The sequence below is a fragment of the Aulostomus chinensis genome, chromosome 16 (genome assembly GCF_037954235.1).
Source record: "Aulostomus chinensis isolate RoL2024-O1b breed Wild chromosome 16, RoL_Achi_v1.0, whole genome shotgun sequence".
Taxonomy (NCBI): Eukaryota; Metazoa; Chordata; class Actinopteri; order Syngnathiformes; family Aulostomidae; genus Aulostomus; species Aulostomus chinensis.
The window spans coordinates 6,636,505-6,655,697 of NC_141335.1; the positions used below are offsets into that span (position 1 = coordinate 6,636,505).

Genomic DNA, 19,193 nt, shown 5'->3' on the forward strand with positions numbered 1-19,193 from the left:
GGCATTATTGAGCCAAGTGAATGAGCAACAGCAGCCACAGGATGTTAGCGTTACTATTCATAACTTATTTTCCTATGCCTAAAACCGTTTTCCCTTCTGGTCTCACCTCAGCTGCTCTCTTAAAATGCAATTACTTACTGGCAATTTTACAGGAAAAGGAAAAACAATGACTTTTGACCAGAGGAGCCGTTACTGTGAATGTCAAATTGATGCTGCAAAAGAGCCCGCTGAGCTCAACTAGCAAGGAAACACAAAGAGAGATGAATCACATTATTCCTTTGTTTTAGCCTAGCTCGGGGTTAATAATATACGTGGATTCATGAGCGCCAGGGAAAGCACAGTGAATGGCAAACAGACATGTTCCAGCAGTTCAAAATTCCTCACTGGAGCCTCAGAATGCTTTCTGTAGGTGTGACTGGTGACGCTGCTTGAATGGCAGTCATGACCAGATAGACCCCTCTGGGGCGCCTGGTGACTCAATTAAAATCATATTGAAAGCTCAGTAATGCTTAACTTGGAATCATGACGACATCTAAAGTGTTGAAATCCTATTTTAGTCCGAATTAACTGAACTTAAACATAATTGATCATGCCTGTTCTGTTCAGATGGATTTAACTCATCTGGGCGATGGGAGATCAAAAAGGACAATATGGCCACGGCTAACAATGTTTTTCCACCATTGATTAAATCACCAAATACTTGAAAGATCAATAAATGGATTGTAGTTGATGAAATGAAAAATTTCCCCAGTTCTCTATAAATTGTTTCATTTATCCATCCAACAGCACAAAGACTTCATTTCTGTTGTAAATACAGAAAAAAAGCAGCAAATCTCTATATTCAAGAGTCTGGAACCAGACATGTGTGCCTGACCAAAAAACCACAAAAAAAACCCAAAAACAAACAAAAAAACTGCAGCATTTAATCCATTATCACAATATTTGGTGATTAAATTTATTTCAATCAACCGAACTCCAAAGGACAAATAGGAAAACAAAGACAAAGAAACTAATTATCTTCACACAAACCCATATTTAAAAAAAAAAAAATTCTTCACAACCAGAAAACAATGACCGATAAGGGAAACCTTGGTTTATAGATGGGAAACAATTTCTCTGAAAGATGAATACAAGGCTTTTTTTAATTTCTTGTCGAGCTCGTGAAATGTTCTCCACATCCCGGTGACTATATTTGGCCTCGCAGCCTATACAGCTCTCATTTTGTTTGCTCCATGATAGTCTTCATTATGACAGGCAGCTCTTACAGGAATTAAAATTTTAAATGGATTGAAGTACTTTTCATTTCAGGGTTTTCACACAACTTGGCCCAAAAAGTGCAAACACCGTCCATTTTCCACTAAAAGCAGACTTGAACAAATGGTCAGGGTAACCAAAATGACATAATGGGGAGCTTGAGATGAGGCGTACTGTGCAAATGAGTTTTAAGTGCGTGCTTATGCTCTGAGCTCAGGACAGTGTGACGTACACGAGCCAATATGCGATTTCTCCAGCAAACTAGTGGGATATGATTTTATCTAAAGGCTACAATCAAATCAGGTGCAACACTCACCAAACTCGTCACAGATACTCTCGTTCTGCAGCAGGGTCGGGTGTTCAAAGGTGTCCCTGCAGTACAGGATCCTGGTGTTCCCGCCCAGCGCTGCGATGCCGCCCAGCGCCAGCACTGTGTGGTCGATGAGCAAAGACGAGGGCTGCTCTCTCAGCCTCGCCAAAACTGAACGGTAGCGGCAATATTGGGGGTAACTGAGAACCAAAACCTTCCTCCCGTCCTCTTCTTGGCCTGAAGGACACAAAAATACAAGGTTACGGTTAAACAGGTACACAGAGATTACGCCGTTTACACATCCAAACTTCAGTAGAAAACCCTTTGTAGGCAAGAAAGGAACATTTTCTTTGAAGAATGGCAGCACTTAGTTTTACAGAGCACATTCATTCTTCCATTTCTTTTCAGGTTTTATTACTTTATTCTCTCTCATATATCATTCTTTGGCTACTTTAATACTCTGGCACATCTACTGCCAGTGTGCTGTGAATATGATCCTTTCACTTCTCACTGTTGGCTTTGAATTACAGCGTTGCCTGTAATGTTGGACATGTTTAAACTTGGAGTTTGTCCTATTCTATCCTTTGATGAGTAGCAGATAAATCAATAAAACAGAACTATATACCACCAAAACCACATTTATTTCTTCATAGTTTCTGCCTTTATCAGTCTCACTGCATCGTCCTTCCTGGAAAACGACGTCTTTCCAATAATACAAGCATGGTAAAATAGGGAATCCAAGATCAGCTGCGTGTGCAATTACTTTTTAATGCCATCATTCTGACATCACGAGTAAAATATTGCATAAAAATATTATTTTGAGAAAACTAAGCTCCGCTTCTCATGAGGAAAAAAAAAAAAAAGACTAAATGTGAGCAAAGCTGGAGTTCTCATGAGAAAAGAAAAGCGACTTAACCTGATATTCCGAGAAAATTAGCTTAGTTACCCTAAGATGAGATAAAATAACTTCTTACAAGAAAAAATAATAGCTCAGCTATCTCAGTATCACAGGATAATTAGCCATCTCATATGATTTCCTCAAGATAACTAAAACTTGCATAATAACTTCATTGTTTTTAAACAATCTCCAATTCACTAAATATTAATACGTCTTGCTATATCTTTCAAAAACAATATCTTGTACTTTCCCAGAATTCCAGGACATGAGTCACATTAAGGAAGTAAAATGTTCTCACACCCTTTCCTTGAAGTAATCATTACATTTGATAACACATAAAGTACAGTCACACTCTATACAAATAAGCAATGCCGTTGAGCTGCATGTTTGAACTGAATGAAAAGAATCCCGAGAACTAGAACAACTCCAGACAAATACTTGTGTGACTGACAGGCTTTATTAAAAAAGAAAGTGGAAAGGAAGTTTAAGGAGATGAGTGCTCAGAGCAGTTTAGATAAGTGTGAATGGGTGTGTGCATGTGTCTGTAACTTAAAGCTCAGACTGCTTCTTTGTTATAACCAGTTGAATACCTGGAATTTGTTACACACTAATTCAAATATATATAAAGCAAATATATAGGAATTCGCCAGCTTTACTTCAGTAATCCGATGGTAACAAACTCATTGTTTCTCTGACACGCTGGGCGTGTTGTTTTACTGAAGAATTATCAACTGGGATAACTGGCAATAACTGCTCTGTAACCTGAAACACACTTAAGACCGGAGGCACTGATGAATAATCTGATGGGAATCCGATCAAGCAGCTAGGTTTTAACAACAGGTTTGATCCGTTGAAAACATCATTATAATATTACCGTATTACCAAAGCTGTACTTCATGTACAAAACAGGCTCCTGGTAGAGGATAACGCCTTTGCTAGCTCAGTCAGTTTACCAGCTCGAGATCCTGCATTTTTACTATACTTTTGCTTTACTGTTCAGCATTAAAGGTTGACATTTTGATTGAAAAAAATCTTCTTCTTAATCAATGAGGCTAACTGCCGACAGTAAAACACAACCTCTTGTACAATAGTGCCTAATGCTGCACCGTTAAAACTACATTATGCAAATGTTAAGACTGAGTTGGCAGGATATACATTTGTTTTAAAGATGCACCACAAGACCATATAGTGACCTTATGTCAAGTTCCTCTAAATTCATTTAGCCTTCCAGCTATTTGAGTCTATAATTACTGCCTTTGACTCACATACTTTATATTAAATCCAGCCTCTTTATTTTCTTTCTATTAAAAAACACGTTCTATTTATGAGTGAATGTTATGCAAATTAAGAAAAGGCTGTGGGTTACTGAAGGTGATTAAAATACAGTTTTTATGCATTCCAGCTTCATTATGACTGAACGAATCTCCTGCCACCCACATAACACAAACATAATCATCTATAAGTAATTACATGCTCAATTCTATTTTTTGTGGTGCTTCTCATGCTGTGCAGGAGCCGCATGTTCAGCTGAAATTGATCTTTTTTCTCTACCAATAAAGTTTAATGCTACTGCACTGAAACGGACCTAGATCTTACTTAGTAAATGTTAAAAGCAAATCTTCTTTTGATATCGTATAATATAACTCGACATATGACATACACCAATATTTGCTATGCTAACATCAGTAGTTTTACTTCAAAATACTTGATTCATGTCAAAAACTCACTGATTCGTTGCCTGTCCGTAGGCTGCAGCCGACTCTAATATACGATACCTGAGACAACGCATGTGTGTCAATCAATCGTGCTTTCTTTTTTTAAATTTTTTCTAACAAATAAATTGAATTTCAAAGCGCTTTATGGGTGATTGAACAAACAGAGGAGACTGAAATATCTTCAGAGAAGAAGCATTAAATATAGCTAGGACATGAATCAAATTCGACAACAATAAAAAAAAGATTAAATTATGAATGGCAAAAAAATCAATAATTGAAAATAGAATATGCAGTTAAAGTGATAAAATATGTTGTCTCGGTTCAAATGCTCCATTAACTATTGACAGATATTACTGTATGATGAGGGAGATAAAGTAATACAACCGTAATACAACGTAGCACATTATAGCACAATGAAATGAAACTGCATAAATCCTAATATGCATACAAATGCATGTGCACATCACCCCTATTGCTTGACAGTGGACTGCTAATATTTTTCTAGCTTACAAAGCTGACTACACGGTTCAACAGCTGATGAAGCAGAGCCAGGCAGTTTGAAACATGAAAATGAATTATTCACTCTTCTGTCTGCTTTTTACAAAGCCCTTGGACATGACATTCATGGGAATTTCTGCTGGTGAGTTAATATTTCAGGGTTGCTAACTACTAGCCAGCTTTTTATCTTGCCTTTCTAAAGACAAAACAGGAGCTTTTTTGGGGGGAGAGGGGGGGAATATTATTAACAGATCTATTTAAAAGACACATTTCTTCATTGAGCTGGCTGCTGCTAATGCCGCTAATGCGTAGCAGCAGAAACAGGGCAGAAAGGACAGCATTCATAACATATTTACAGCAGCTGCATTCCTGACAATCAGCTTAATTAGTTCCATTGAACTCCAATATGACGACCACTTCAAAAGAAATTATTGAAACCATTCAACCAGCACACTGACTGCCTGTGTCACACAAAAAACCCACAGATGTATTAACACACATATTATTGCATACATGCATATCACACTGCAGACACACACATTCATCACAGATTGCGGCAGTTGTCATTGGCAATTACCGCTCAGGGGTAGAGGAGGCTTTGTTTCCAAATGTCAGGGGTTTTATTGTAAGCGGTCACCGTTCGACCAGCTCTTTCTCCTGCACACCCTCATTTGATTAGATTCCGTTTGGAGAGAGAGCCGCAGGGCATTAATAACTATACAAAGGCGTTGTGAAGTATGCTCGTCGGTGTGTTGGTGCATGTAATGTACATAGAGCACACTTTAACAATTCCTTTTGTTCTTACAGCGTGACCTTTCCAAATAAAGGACGTCCATATCTTTGTGTGAGCATTCTAATTGGTCGGGGCTGTGGCTGCATCACAGGAGACACTCTGAGAACATTATGCAATTTGTTTCTCTCCCCCTCTCTCTCTCTCTCTCTCTCTCTCTCTCTCTGTCTCCCTCTCTCTCTTTCCCACTCTCTCTCCCTCTCTCTCTCTCCCCTTCTCTGGATCATTTTTCTGTTTTCCCTTTCTGTCTGTCCTGGACTGGTGATGGTATAGCATGTTGATCAAACAGCTGTGGCGCAGCAGATTATTTTCAGAACCCGTTGTAAAGCTTCTGACCTCATAAACTACAATGGTGTCACGGTCATAACAGCTCAACAGAACAGCTGACGGTATAACCAGTCAGTCAATAAACTCTGATATAGTACAAAATATATGGTCGTCATATATTACAGGTACTATATTTAGTGCTATACATGTGATGCTATGTACTAATGCAGCACTTCCATCCACTTATTTTGACGTGACCATATCCCAAGTGATGCCATGAGGGTTTGAATTCGACATATTTACACAGGACACCTACATCTGAGGGCGAGGAAGGGGGGAGACACAGAGTAAAACCTGTCAAGCTGCATTGTGGGAACAAAAGCCACACATTCGTAACTATCTGAGGTTTGGCCTTATTGATTTTAACACTACAGCACAGCACAGTACATTTCTGTACCTGTAATATTGGGCTTACGTAATGAATACACACAAGTGGCTTGTAGACGAATGAGAGGGAGTATTTTAGCATTACTGCAGAAACTGGCGCCATAGTTTAGCAGTATAACTACTTGACACATCAAAAAGGCTAGATTAACATACAAGTATCAACTCAAAGGATCTTTTACTTTGAAAAGAATCCCGCTACAATTTTTCACAACTGCCAACTCCTTCATTGCAGTGTTTGCAAAGACCTGAGCAAAAAGGAAAAAATGCTAATATAAACTCACCAAAAATAATCGAATTGACCTGGTTAACTAAAACAATCTGCTATTCCTGTGAGTTTCAAACTGTTACAACACTGAAAGATTCATCAATTCCAACATCACACTGTACAGTTAAGTGGGGCAATGAAAGGACAACAACTATCTATCTATAGTTTGGGAGCCATAAATAGAGCCGCTTGTTCTCCTTTTGGTTTGCGCTTAGTCACACAGACTGTGAAAAGTCCTTGTTCAATTTTCCAATGCTTTTTTTTTTTTTTTTTTTTTTTTTTACTGTCACCTATTCATAGAAACCAGCTGATGATGACTTTAAAAATGGAAGTATGGTAAAGGTAAAACATGTTTTAGAGGCCTGACATGCAGGTTGTTTTTTTTTTTCTTCTTTTATTAGTAATCAAGAGTTTAAAAATAAATTCTAAAACTGCAAGAGCATTTTTTTTTCTGGAGCTGCAGATGCTTCAAGGGGGTTGAAATAAAATAAATAAAAGTATTTCAATTATGTAACCAGGATGTGACAAAGGCATGAATGAGTTTCTCTGTGTCTTGAGATGACAAGATGGAGCTGATTTGACTAATATTCCTGAGATTAAAGAAGCATGACTGTACCGGTTTTGCTGTGCGCATACTGAAATGCAATGCAAACTGAGTCAAATTTTTGACTTCCAGACACAGGCACTGCACCACAAGAGCCAGAGATTATCGAACGTCTTGCATAATAGGGTCAGAACTATCGATTTAAATGCACGTTTCAACTTAACTTTTGAGTCCCCTCTTGTCAGGATGACAACGACCTAAAATGGATGGTATGATGAAATAATCTGAAGCTTGGAATCTCTTAAAAATTCACAACAACGGGTGGTTTAAATGCCACCATAAACAATGGTGCTTCTCTTTTTTTTTTTTTTTCCTCCTTTATTGATGAAACATATTAGTGTTTCAGATATTATTTTGACCAAAAACCTACAGTAAAATCAATACAACATGTGACTGCAGTGGCTTTGAGCTTTGTTATGAATCATGATCCAGGCGATAAAACAGATGCTACACAAATGAAAGGGGGCTGAACTCAAAGGCGGCTATGTCTATCTGCTGATTTTTTTTTTTTCTAAGACAAAAGCAAACAAACATCTGACACTCAAGAGCAGAAATATTCCAGCTCCATTTTTAATAAAAAAATGCGCAAGCTAGAGGGGAGACCAAAGCACAGCAATTGAATAAAATAGCAGCAGAAAAGGGACTTTTTTTTGAAAATATATTTGATTTGAAAATGTAAAACTGTACATCAGAAAAGCTTTCATGAGTATTTCTTTCTCAAACTTACAGCTGGTTTTGATTGTACTCAATTTTCTAGTTTCCAAACAGCCATTGTTTGCTATTCATAACAGTATGAAATCAACTTGCAAAGACTACTTGCAAACAATACAAAAGGAAGTACATCAGAGAGAATAAATTATAATTTTTTTTTCTTTTATGGCGAGGTCACGGAAACACGAAAATCTGCCAAACAGCAATTTTTTTTAATACAAAAGATGATGAAATTCATATTGTCCTTTTCCCATTTGTGTGTGCTTCCTGTCTGATATCTGGATTTGATTTCCACCCAACATCACTCAAGAACAGGCTTCAAAGCTGGCACCCCTCCAGCCTCAGATGTGATTTCTGTAAACGCGCCATTGCCAAAGACATTTAAAACAAGTCCAACACTTACAACTGGTTGCACATACCAATATAACACAAACAGAAACATTTATAGGTTGGAGCAAAATCGATCCGTGAAATACCTACTGGCGAGGGATGAGTGCACAGCTGTAATGTTAATTATATAGATTTGTAGTGATGTCCTTTAAAGACATATTTTGACATTTTATGAAAGACTGTTGTGCTCTTGCCAAGAGTTAATTGAGAAGATCGATAATACTTTGGTGCCAGTGCGCTAAGTATGGAGCTTTAGCCAGGAGTCGATTCATTTAGCTTAGCATTCAGACTAAAATCGCTGGTCCTGAAAATACACTAAATACCCTAAATAGCTAAAATTAAAGAAAAAAAGAAGAAATAAATTAATACATTTCTCTCATCAGTACACAAACAGAAACATAACAAATCATTTGTGAATGTAGGGGGAATTATGTACGACAACAGCGAGGAGTAACAACATCCAAGCGATAAAATAAAATACTAAGTTAAGCTGTTTCCTCCACTTATAGTCTTTATGCTAAGCTAAGGCCTGCCTGGCTAGTTGTTCCTCCGTTCTGCCAGCCTTAAAGCTAAGCTAAGCAGAGGCACGGAGGCCATTTCCCACGACTCACCCCTACGCCAAGCTATGACGAACCTTGGATATCTGTTTCCTCCTACTTCCACTCTTTATGCTAAGCTAAGCAGAGCTACGCTAGCTGTTTCATACCTCTTCCCGCCTTTACATTAACCTAGCAAATCCATGATAACTTTTTCCTCAGACTTACAGCCTTTAGCCTATGCTAAGGTAAACATTACCCTTTAGCCATTACCCTCTGCTTCTTTTTATGTCAATCTCAGCTAAAATAGTCTCTTAACTCCAGCCTTTTACTTTTACATGTGGCATCCATAATTTCCTCTTGACAATGTGTATCTCTCAAACTATTCCTCTGTAAACACTTTAAAATGGAAACACTGCACCAGCGTATCACATTACACTGCGAGCAACACTAGAACAGTCCACAGCAGGCTGGTAAAGTCATTAACTGCAGTACTGTATCTGTCATGGGACACTCTGTTGAGTATTAGTGGAGCTCATTCTTATATAATCACAAACAGTGTAGAAACAAGATGAGTGGAGTACTTGACTGATAACTATGACAAAATTATATTTAATTACACGGGATGGATGTGATGTTGTTGGGGAAAATTTCAGTGAGCCAACTCTTCCTTTCGGGGAAAAACCCTTAGTAAATAGAGACTGAGATAATATGCAGCCACATTGTGTATGGGAGAAACAGGAGTGGAAATGAAAACGATGAGAACAAGCTCTGACATAATATAATACCAAGAAAATAAAACTTAAGAATGGTCCCCTTTCTTTTTTTTTCTTTTTTTTTGAGTAATTACATCACAGGAAAGATTTCTGCTTCTATTCTAAGCATATTACAAGCATGATAAATGACTTGTCATAATCAAAATCTTAGAAATACCACATAGTACATGAAACTCATTAGCTGGAGTTCAAGGAGCTGCCCCACTGGGTGAGACCAGAAAAACTAGAATTAACGCCTCGCGGCCAAGTGCGCCAACCAGTCTAGTGGCAGTTAAGTTCAGACTCGTAATGTACTATATGCAGTTCAGACTTAAAAGTAATTTAATAGCGTTTCTTTTGTGGTGAATTTGAACTCATCGTCATGACTCAGTCAGGGCGTTACTGAGCTGGTATTGAATCAAGGTCAGAAAAGTGTTTTTGTGTCACATGATGATGTCACACTACCTTTCACCTATTATGTATAAAATTTCATCATTTTATGCTGATAGATATTTCTGTAAAATGCCATAATTAGTGTGAGAATTCTTGAATTATGTAATTTACTTCTTCTTTTTTTTTTTTTTCTGGTGAGGTGACAGTGACCTTATTCTTTGACCATAACCAAAATCTAATCTGTACTTCTCTGGGTTCAAGCAAACCTCTGAGCCAAATTTGAAGAAATTCTCTCAAGGCCTTACTGTGTTATCATGTTTACAAGAATAAGAGTAGCAGGCTGACACCCTGGAAACATAATAAAATAATAAAAAGTGCTGCATCTCTGAGAGCCTGGATTTTTATTGGAGAATTTCTGTTGCATCTTGGGAATAACATTATTTGTAACACGAGGTCAGCTGACAGTTAGAAGCAGAGCTACGCTGGCAAATTAAAAAGCAAATCTGGCTCGTGTAAACTGTGTCATTTACATTTAACCGAGCTTAAAAATATTCAGAGAACCCACAAGTTCTGACAAGATCTTTCAGGCAAGTGTGCTCATTTCTCTGTCACGGACGAGTAGGAAAAAGCTGAAAACCATTACTCTCCTGCTCTCTGTCACCCGCTCTATTCCTTAAATCACTCACACAGCTCAAATTTGCTGTTGTCAACATTTCCACATTATCAGCACTGCCAAGGAATTTACTGGATACCCCTGCTGCTTTTGTGAGGTTGGAGAGTAAACGATGAGGCATGTAACCCCGAGTCATGTCGATTTTCATATTTGATGTTAATTTTTTCCCCTTTTTAAAAAAAAAATTTAAACACAAGTGGTAACACCCTAACAAGTCCAAGACGTCTGAAAAAAATAAAAGGAGAGTGTGAGAAAACAAAGAAGGGAAAAGAGAGAGGAGAGGGTTCATGTTTTGTATTCTCAGTCCATCCTCCAGTCTCTCGGATCCGTACACTGTATTGATCTGTGAGGTTGCCCTGTTTCCATTTAGCCTCTTCTCATAATATATAACACATCTCTGATTCATCCGCCTCCTCTCTCTCTCACTTCTCAATGAAGGGACATGACACTGAGAGGGGGCCATATATGCAACAGCAGGCGCCCGATCTGGCTATTGGTTTCATGTTATTGAAACCTGACCAAATAAAGAGGGAGCAGCATCTGTCAATGACACCCAATGGAAATGAGGTATGAGTAAGCGTGTGTGTATTTTCTGCAAATAGAGAATTACATAAAACAATGACATAAATTCATCAAATCTGCATGATTCATTGCCTGTACAATCTGTGAATGACTACACTATCTTGGATAAAAACAAAATGTACTGGAACATTTCGCTAATTGCGAGCTAGTCTGCTGTAAATAAAATCACATTAATCACACAGAAGATGCGGCATCAATAAATAAAGATATTGGAGTATAACAAAGCAGAAATGATCTCACAGTGTGTCACTAACACTCAGTTTATTTTGTTCAAAGGGAGTAAAATGGGACTCATTTTTTAAGGAGCCGCACAGATCAACATAATGTGTTTCCAAATGACTCAGTAGCCGTCCGTCATGAACATCACATCAGTCACCGACTCACCATTCCCCTGCTCCTGATCAGCAGCAAGCTGTGTTCTCACACACAAACACTCATAACACATGCTCAACGCTTTAAAGGCCTATTCCAACTGCTTTATAGCTGCACTTATTAATACGTCCACATCCTCTATGGACTCAGTGACAACAGGGGAATGCTTTTGGTGGCTAAAAGGGGGGTGTAAATGCAGGTTTCATGAAACAATATTATACTGAGTCTTTAAACAACAATGCAATATTGACCAATATCGCAAAGTCCACTATGATATGATTTCGATTGATTTCATTGAAGAACCTGCAGCCGACATCGACCCGCGTGAACCAACTCAAATTTGTTTTCACAATTTATTCCTGAGCTCTGAAAAATGCGATGATGATATAATTAGATGAAAATTACCCACGCTTTTTTTCAAAATTTAAAAAAAATGAAATAAATCAAGCTGACTATTGAGCTGCGGAAAAGGTAAAGCTTACGCGCTATGGAAATTTCAAAATAAAGGTGGACCTAAGATGGACAGCTATTCAATACATTACATTATAACATTATGTCATTTAGCAGATGGTTTTGTCTAAAGTGACTTACAATAGTACATTTTGTCTAAAGTGGAACCATCTGTTCATCGTGTTCTCGGTCAGTTAAGACCTTAGAGAGGAATGAGTCACAATGTTGGGGGGGGGGGATTGGAGGGTTTTGAAGGAGAGGAAGGATTAAAAGAAGAAAACTCTGATTTTGCATCGACTATGTTGTTATATTTCATGTGTACGTTGTTATAGTTGGTCACTGAATCGATACACACAGCCTGATGTATTGTTACACCCCTAGTGACCAGCCGTCTCTCCACACCACCGCACTCTCCAATTCATACCCGCTTTTTTTTTTTTTTTTTTTTTGTGTTTTTGAGCTTATTTGGTTTGACACCATCCCACCGCTTTCATCAACTCTGCTTCCACATGCAGCTCTGATGAACCCACCATACACGACCTGCCCAGAACCAACTGGCAGACAAACAAAGTTAACAACCAGCTGGTGAACATAGTGGAGCGATTTTGCAGCTGAAGATCCAGATATTCCCCCCCCTCAGGAAGAGAAGAGGGCACATTGGAATTACATTCATCTGCCGGATGTGTAAACTGGCACACTTCACATTTGCCATTTCAACTTAATGAGGTGATAATATTTCAGTGTTGTCTTTAAAAATTGTCAGGTGCAGGAGAGGGTGTGGTAATCCAGCAGGCAATCTCGGTGCCAGTAATGAATGAAGTCTTTCATCGTCCACCCTCAGCTGCTGGGAGCAGGCTGAACGCTCAACACACTCGCGCTTAGAGCCGGGTATCGAACTTCTTATGGTGCTGCTCGAATCGATTCAATACCACCAAAAGATGCCTCGTCATACGATACCAAATTTTAAAAAAGTAACTGAGGAGTAAATCTAGAATTTGCAGTTTATTTTCTATGTTGTAAAACGGTTCATCAGCCGTAACATTTTTGTCATTTTAGATGGTAACAGTATCATATCTAATCTAATAAAACGGACACAATCTTCAGCATTTTTGACCTCACATGAAAGACGACTATGTATACCATAGAAGAGATATCTGCTGAGGTTAGCATGCTAAACAGCTAGCACTGATCCATCTCGTATTTATGGTAGAAAAACAACAACAACAACAACTGTGTTTGTCAAGCAATAACGTAAACAATACCACACATTACAAAGTGGTGACCGCATTTGGACAAGAAAAAAAACAAGAGAAGATATAAAGGTAATATTGAGGGTTATGAATGAATATGACATGCAAAATCTTACACATGGCGACTTTAAACGAGATGGGAGAACAGAACGCGCCCTCTGATACGCCCATACTGTTTCATACTATATGTTTATGATTCAATTCTGTTTAGTAAATTATAAAAGCACAGGAGGCATGTGTGTGACGCACTGCTCAGGGTGCACTTGATGCTGCGAAGCTGACTAATACAAAGAGAGCGAGGGAGAGGTCCTCTATACATGCTGGCTTCTGTTCTTAATTATAGTGAAGCACTAAAGTGCTTCATTCATTTCAGCAGGGTGGGGCAGTGGCCTGTGACAAAGAAAAAAAAAAGAAACATTTATATAATTTTCACCTCAATTTATTCAAGTGTGCAGCTTAAGGATTGAGGACACACAGCTATGCATACAAAAACAAGCGCATGCACACTCCTAAAAAGTATACACACATAAACCCAGCAAAAATTCAACTTCCCTCAGCTTAATTCCATCCCAGATGTTCTTGTGGTTGACAAGAAGAGAGAGGGAAAAAAAAAAATGGCTGTACCACATTTTCAAAAACACACACCCATATTAAATGTTTTGAGTTAAAGAAGAGAGGAGAAGAGAAGAGAAGAGAAGAGAAGAGAAGAGAAGAGAAGAGAAGAGAAGAGAAGAGAAGAGTAGAAACAACACAAGCACTTTCCTCCAGTTGATTTATGTGATTCTATTACATTAAACATTCTTTCCCCTGAGCAGGCTCAGCTCCCTAGCAACCATCGCTCGCAGCCCTAATGTGTCTGGCACAGGGCCAGGGAAAGCTGCCTGCCTTATTGATTGCCAGATTGAAAAGTTTGCATTTAATAGGTCCTGTAATACATGAAGGAATTATTCAGAGGGGCTCCATGTCAAAAACCCAAATTGGTTCTTTTGACTATCAAAAAACAACAGGGGCCTGGTAATAAAAGCAGAAAGCACCAAAGGGCCCCTTTCATGTCTGAGATGAAATTATACATAGCTTTGGCTACCACGATCACTGCAAGATTATAGGACATGTTGCCAAAGATGAGAAAGACAAGTTTGTATGTTTGTGATCCTCTTTTGTGTGGTGATGGATTGGCCTTAAATGCTGCACGCTGTCTATTCTCCCCCCTCTTGGTCGCATTTTGTCAGATGAAATACAACTTCATGGGTTGTTGTTTTTTTTGTTTTTTTTTGTGTGTGGTGGTGGAGGGGGTCAATCCATTTATAGCCAAGATAATTCTGAGAGTAAGTCTGAATCTACTCTACTGTCTACTCTCTTTAGTGTCAGCTTTTTCTTTTTTTTTTTTGACTATACAAAGACAGTATGTTAACACGGTGTTTTAAAAAAAAAAAGTCAAATCGTTACATTAGTCACATTACAAATGAACTTTCAAAAAAAAAAAAAAGTAGAAATGTTACTCCAATTTATGTGACTTACTTATACTTTGTACTTAAAAAAAAAAATTGGACTATAGCGGTTTGGACTTGAATTACAGAGGCATGCATGTGATTCACTCAGCCGGGTGTTCTGCACATGTTCTATCAGATCCGCTGTGGTATTTCACCTGGAAGTCAAACAACAAACAATCAAGGGAGGTGTCACGATGGCAGGCGAAACTACAGGGAAAAACAATACCTTTCCAGATAAACTTGATGCTGTCTTAGCTTAATGAGTTGTCTGCTTTCCTTTAGTAGTCTTTGGCACTGCTTTTGAACTTGTTTCGGAATGTCATAAAAAAAAAAAAATTTAAAAAGGTAAGCTGGGAGAAGGTCTTCCTGCCACCGGCTGTAAGGGGGTCATATACCTCCACCTATTATTCAACTGCAGCTCTACAACAATTGTGCCTGAGTAAAGAGAGAGTAGGCGATGCCCCCCCGCCCCCCATAGGTATCTTTCCCTTTACTCAAACAAGCCAAAGCGTTTACACCCAGGTGATGATACTCTATCTGCTATGACGGCCACTCTCATTTGTCACGCCTCTCTGTCCGACACAAACTCAATTGAGCAGCTGTGATCTGAGATCTCAGAGGTTGTCACCGGCAGAGAGGGAGACTTTCCTCGGCTCAGCTTGGAGTAGACAGCATTTTCAAGCTAACATATCTTCCTTCTGCAGAATGGAATGGATGACATGTTTGGCTTTAAATGTATCTTTAATGGGACAGCAAGTTCCCATTTGAGTTCTGCGGGAAGGTTAGAGCAAAGGAACAGGGGGAGGAAAAAAAAAACACATCTTATCAGGAGATTGGGAATTGGGTCAGGCGAGGAATTACATGCCACTCTAGATCAAAGTTGCCGTGTGTATTTCCTCAAAGAAGGGCCCCTCATTATCAACTCAGCAACTCAGACTTATTTCTCTGGGCGTACACTGTATAAAAGGAAACATTATTTGATATGTTTTCAGGAAAAGAATGAAGTTCCAAAAAAAAAAAAAAAGAGCAGGAGGGTGAAAAAGAATAATACTTGAGGCTATTTTGGACAGGCATGTTCCCAGTGGTAAAATGAGAAATGAGGAGGGTGGGGGGTGGCGGTGGGGAGGGGGGGGGGGGGGGGGTGGTCATTCAGCATTGTGGATTCCTGTCATTATATAAGAACCTCTCTCTCGCTATCATGAGATCTGTACGGAGGAGGCATAAACAGCCTGTAGTGTTAAGCCAACTGGAACCATTTTTAATAATTACATTCAGCACAATACTCGATTTACACTGCGTTTATTTAGCTGGGGGACTTTACAATGTGGCAAAGAAAAGGGTGACATTAGCAGCGGAAGATAACAACTAGAGCGGTGTGTTCCCTAAAGGCAGTCGTTTTAGTCTGAGGCTTAGAGGGAGACTTCGCAGATAGCAATATGTCATTAAAAACCAGCACCATCTGTTCAGATTTCTTGTTTATGTGCTGTCATGGATATAAAGGGTATTGAAAAGCAAATCCAAGAAATGTTAAGTTAAAGGATTTTCTCTTGTTGCACAATTAGTTGTAATTACACATTCTAACAGACAAAAAAAAAAAAAGAACAGAAAAACCATAAAAATATTTTTCGTCCGCAAGCTTCTTTTGAAGTCGTCCCTCTCAGCCCTGTTTTCACAAGCCTTTGTTATTCATGTGACATACAAACGCTGACTTTTTGGAAAATACGCTTATATGCTGTCCTCCCAAGAAGACAGACACCCTTCTGTCTTCTATGCATGCAACAGGAATGTCAGACCCACCCTGATCAGGTGGCTGCTAGTTAGCTTAGCACAATGAATGCTCATATTCGGGAAGTGTTAGCATACCTCCATCAGACGCCATCAAATGGATAAGGTTAAGGATCATGGTTTACCTTGTCGTCTCTTAGAAAGTTGGTCCTGACTGGGAGTTGCAGTCACTCTTCTAGTCATCAAAAAATGTATTCATTAATTTTTTTGTCAACCAAAGGTACAGTATGGGAGGGCTTTTGAGTGGCTGCATCAAAGCACTGCGCCCAGTCAGGAGAGTAGTTCTGACTCTGTTTGGGACAACAACATCCTGTAATTCTTAATAGTTGTTTCCTAACAAACGTTTTACACAAAGAGGAAAAAGCGTATTTGAGAACTCTGACAGAGGCATGCTAACACTTCCCATCCACTGACATTCATTATGCTAAGCTAACTAGCAGCCCGTTGGTTTTTTTGCGTGTGTGTGGTTCTACTGTGTGCACAGAGGACAGAAGGATGTCTATCATCTTGTCTAGTTCTTGGGAGGATGGCAAATATTTCCCGATAACTTGCCACGTTCCTCTAAAATCAAGATTAAAGCTCATAACCTCTGCTGTAGCTGCTTGTTGCACATTTCACAAAGTAGATAAAAATATTTAAATATGAGTTTGAGTAAAAAAAAAAAAAAACAGTGAGTGGGTGTTCTTTTTTGGTTATGCTGTTGTTCATTTGATGTTGTAAAACCCATCTGAGAACTGTTATGTGTTTGACGGTAGAATATTATAGTGAGAAGTGACATGAAAACAAAACAACATGAATCCTGGGAATTATTTTTTGCATTGCCAGTCTAACGCAACATGTGTGTGAGTGAGATGAGAGACGGAGCCTATAAATGATCAAAGATGCCGGTGGAATTGATTTGCTGCTCATGAAAACAGAATATGGTCTTAATGGGCTGGTTTATGGAATATGCTGTTTGAATAGAGCGTATTTGGCGTTATCAATGTGTTTCCTCTACCTACTCCTCTTTTCATTATCACATTCAATAATCGTCTCTCGCAAGACAGATTGAAGTTGCACCAATGTAGGAACAAAGGGATTTGGTGACAAGGCTATTGTTACCTTTAGATATTATCCTCTAACATGTCACATGAAACAGCGGCTTCCTTGAGTCATGGCTAAGGGGGGAATCGGGGGAAAAACAAGCCTGCCTCTCATTTTGCCAAGTGCTCCTCAGGCCAGTACATAACAAGGAAATGGACTGACAGGTTGAGAAAGAGGACAGAGAGGCATCAGTTGATCTATTGTTTGCAGCCACGCCGCTCCTTCCAACTCCTCCGGCAGTTAATATATCAAAGAAACCAAAACATATTACACCATCTGCACAGTGATATTTTACAAATACAAATGATGTCATATGCATTTCTTTGTTTTAATAAAAGCATTAGGAACAGTTATGTATCCAAGCAAGTATGTGTGAACATGCAGTGCAAACACACACACACACACACACACACTGCTCCCAAAAAAGGTCTGGAATCTATCAAAGCCCACATTGCAATTACCTTCAATGCAGGGAAGTGCATTAACTCTGAGCTGTGAAATGAACCCTGCGTTATTCCTTCAACTCTCAAGGTCTACTTTCCATATTGTGTATGTATGCAGCAGCCAGGCCTGGTGACCCTTTTGCATCAGTTCTGCCTTACAGATTATGACAGATATTAAGTGGATGTGGAGAAACTGATCTGCTATCAGAGGCAAGCGCTATTTTTACCTTGACTGGAAGTGTTTCTCCAACACTGTACTGCAAAGGTAGAATTAAAAGGGTGTTTAACACGTGAGTTAAATTGTTCGCACACCCATATGCTGCAGAAGTAGACGGATATCCTCTGAGCTGTATACGTATTCAGTGAATGCCAAAGATATTGATACTGCTAAAAATATTTTTATTAACAGCACTAACTAATCATTTCTACATCTAGGCCCAATTTTAAACTGTGACATTTTTGTCATGGTAGACATGGGGTTAATAAACCAGGACAGGAAATGGACCAATCACATTTTTCCATCTGATGGTATCTGGGTGAGTCAGTAACACAAAGACCTTCAGCAGCTGCAGGTCCTGTCATTCAAGTCAAGGTGTGCTTAAATTTGATTTTGACAGTCATCTTAGCGTATATAATTTAGTTGAGCTGTGACAATATCCCAACATCTTCCAGGCATTCATTAATATTCAGCAAAAATAGTCAGTGAGTGAGAGAGGAAATACAGAGCATAGACAAGTTTTAAGTGAGCTGCACGAAGGTAGGAGATAGCCACCAAGAATGAATCATGGAAACTCAATTTACATGATTGCCTTTTGAGTAAGTTACAATAATAAGACACATTGCAGATTGTATCAACACAATCATGACGCAGCAATATATTCCGCAACATTTAATCTACGATACATCGTGATATCTGTGTAATTGAAAAAGATAAAACAACACCAACAAAAAGGCAAGAAGCCAGAATGATGCCTTTGTAGTTTATCGTGGTGTCAGATTCAAAGTTCGGCTACGTAAATGAGGAAACGCAGAACGACGTCAACAGACCTAGATTAGTGCCTCATCGACACGTTAAGATCACAAAGCCATGACAGGGGAAACTGATGTGAAGGAAAATACATTTTAGCAACTATTTATCAATCTCTCTCCAGAGGAAGTATTAATACGATAGTAAGAGCTAGTAAGGTGGCTAGCCACACTGTTGAGTAAAGTGCATTATGCCTTCCTTCGTG

At 38.9% G+C, this 19,193-nt stretch overlaps 1 protein-coding gene across 1 annotated transcript in view; it reads right to left on the reverse strand.

The window, feature by feature from the left end:
* arid5b (AT-rich interaction domain 5B) overlaps positions 1-19,193 on the reverse strand; it is an 85,873-nt gene that overhangs the window by 44,031 nt on the left and 22,649 nt on the right. The window contains exon 4 of the mRNA XM_086181320.1: positions 1,571-1,801. Coding sequence (XP_086037446.1) covers positions 1,571-1,801 — 231 coding nt within the window. The remainder of the gene's footprint in view (positions 1-1,570; positions 1,802-19,193) is intronic.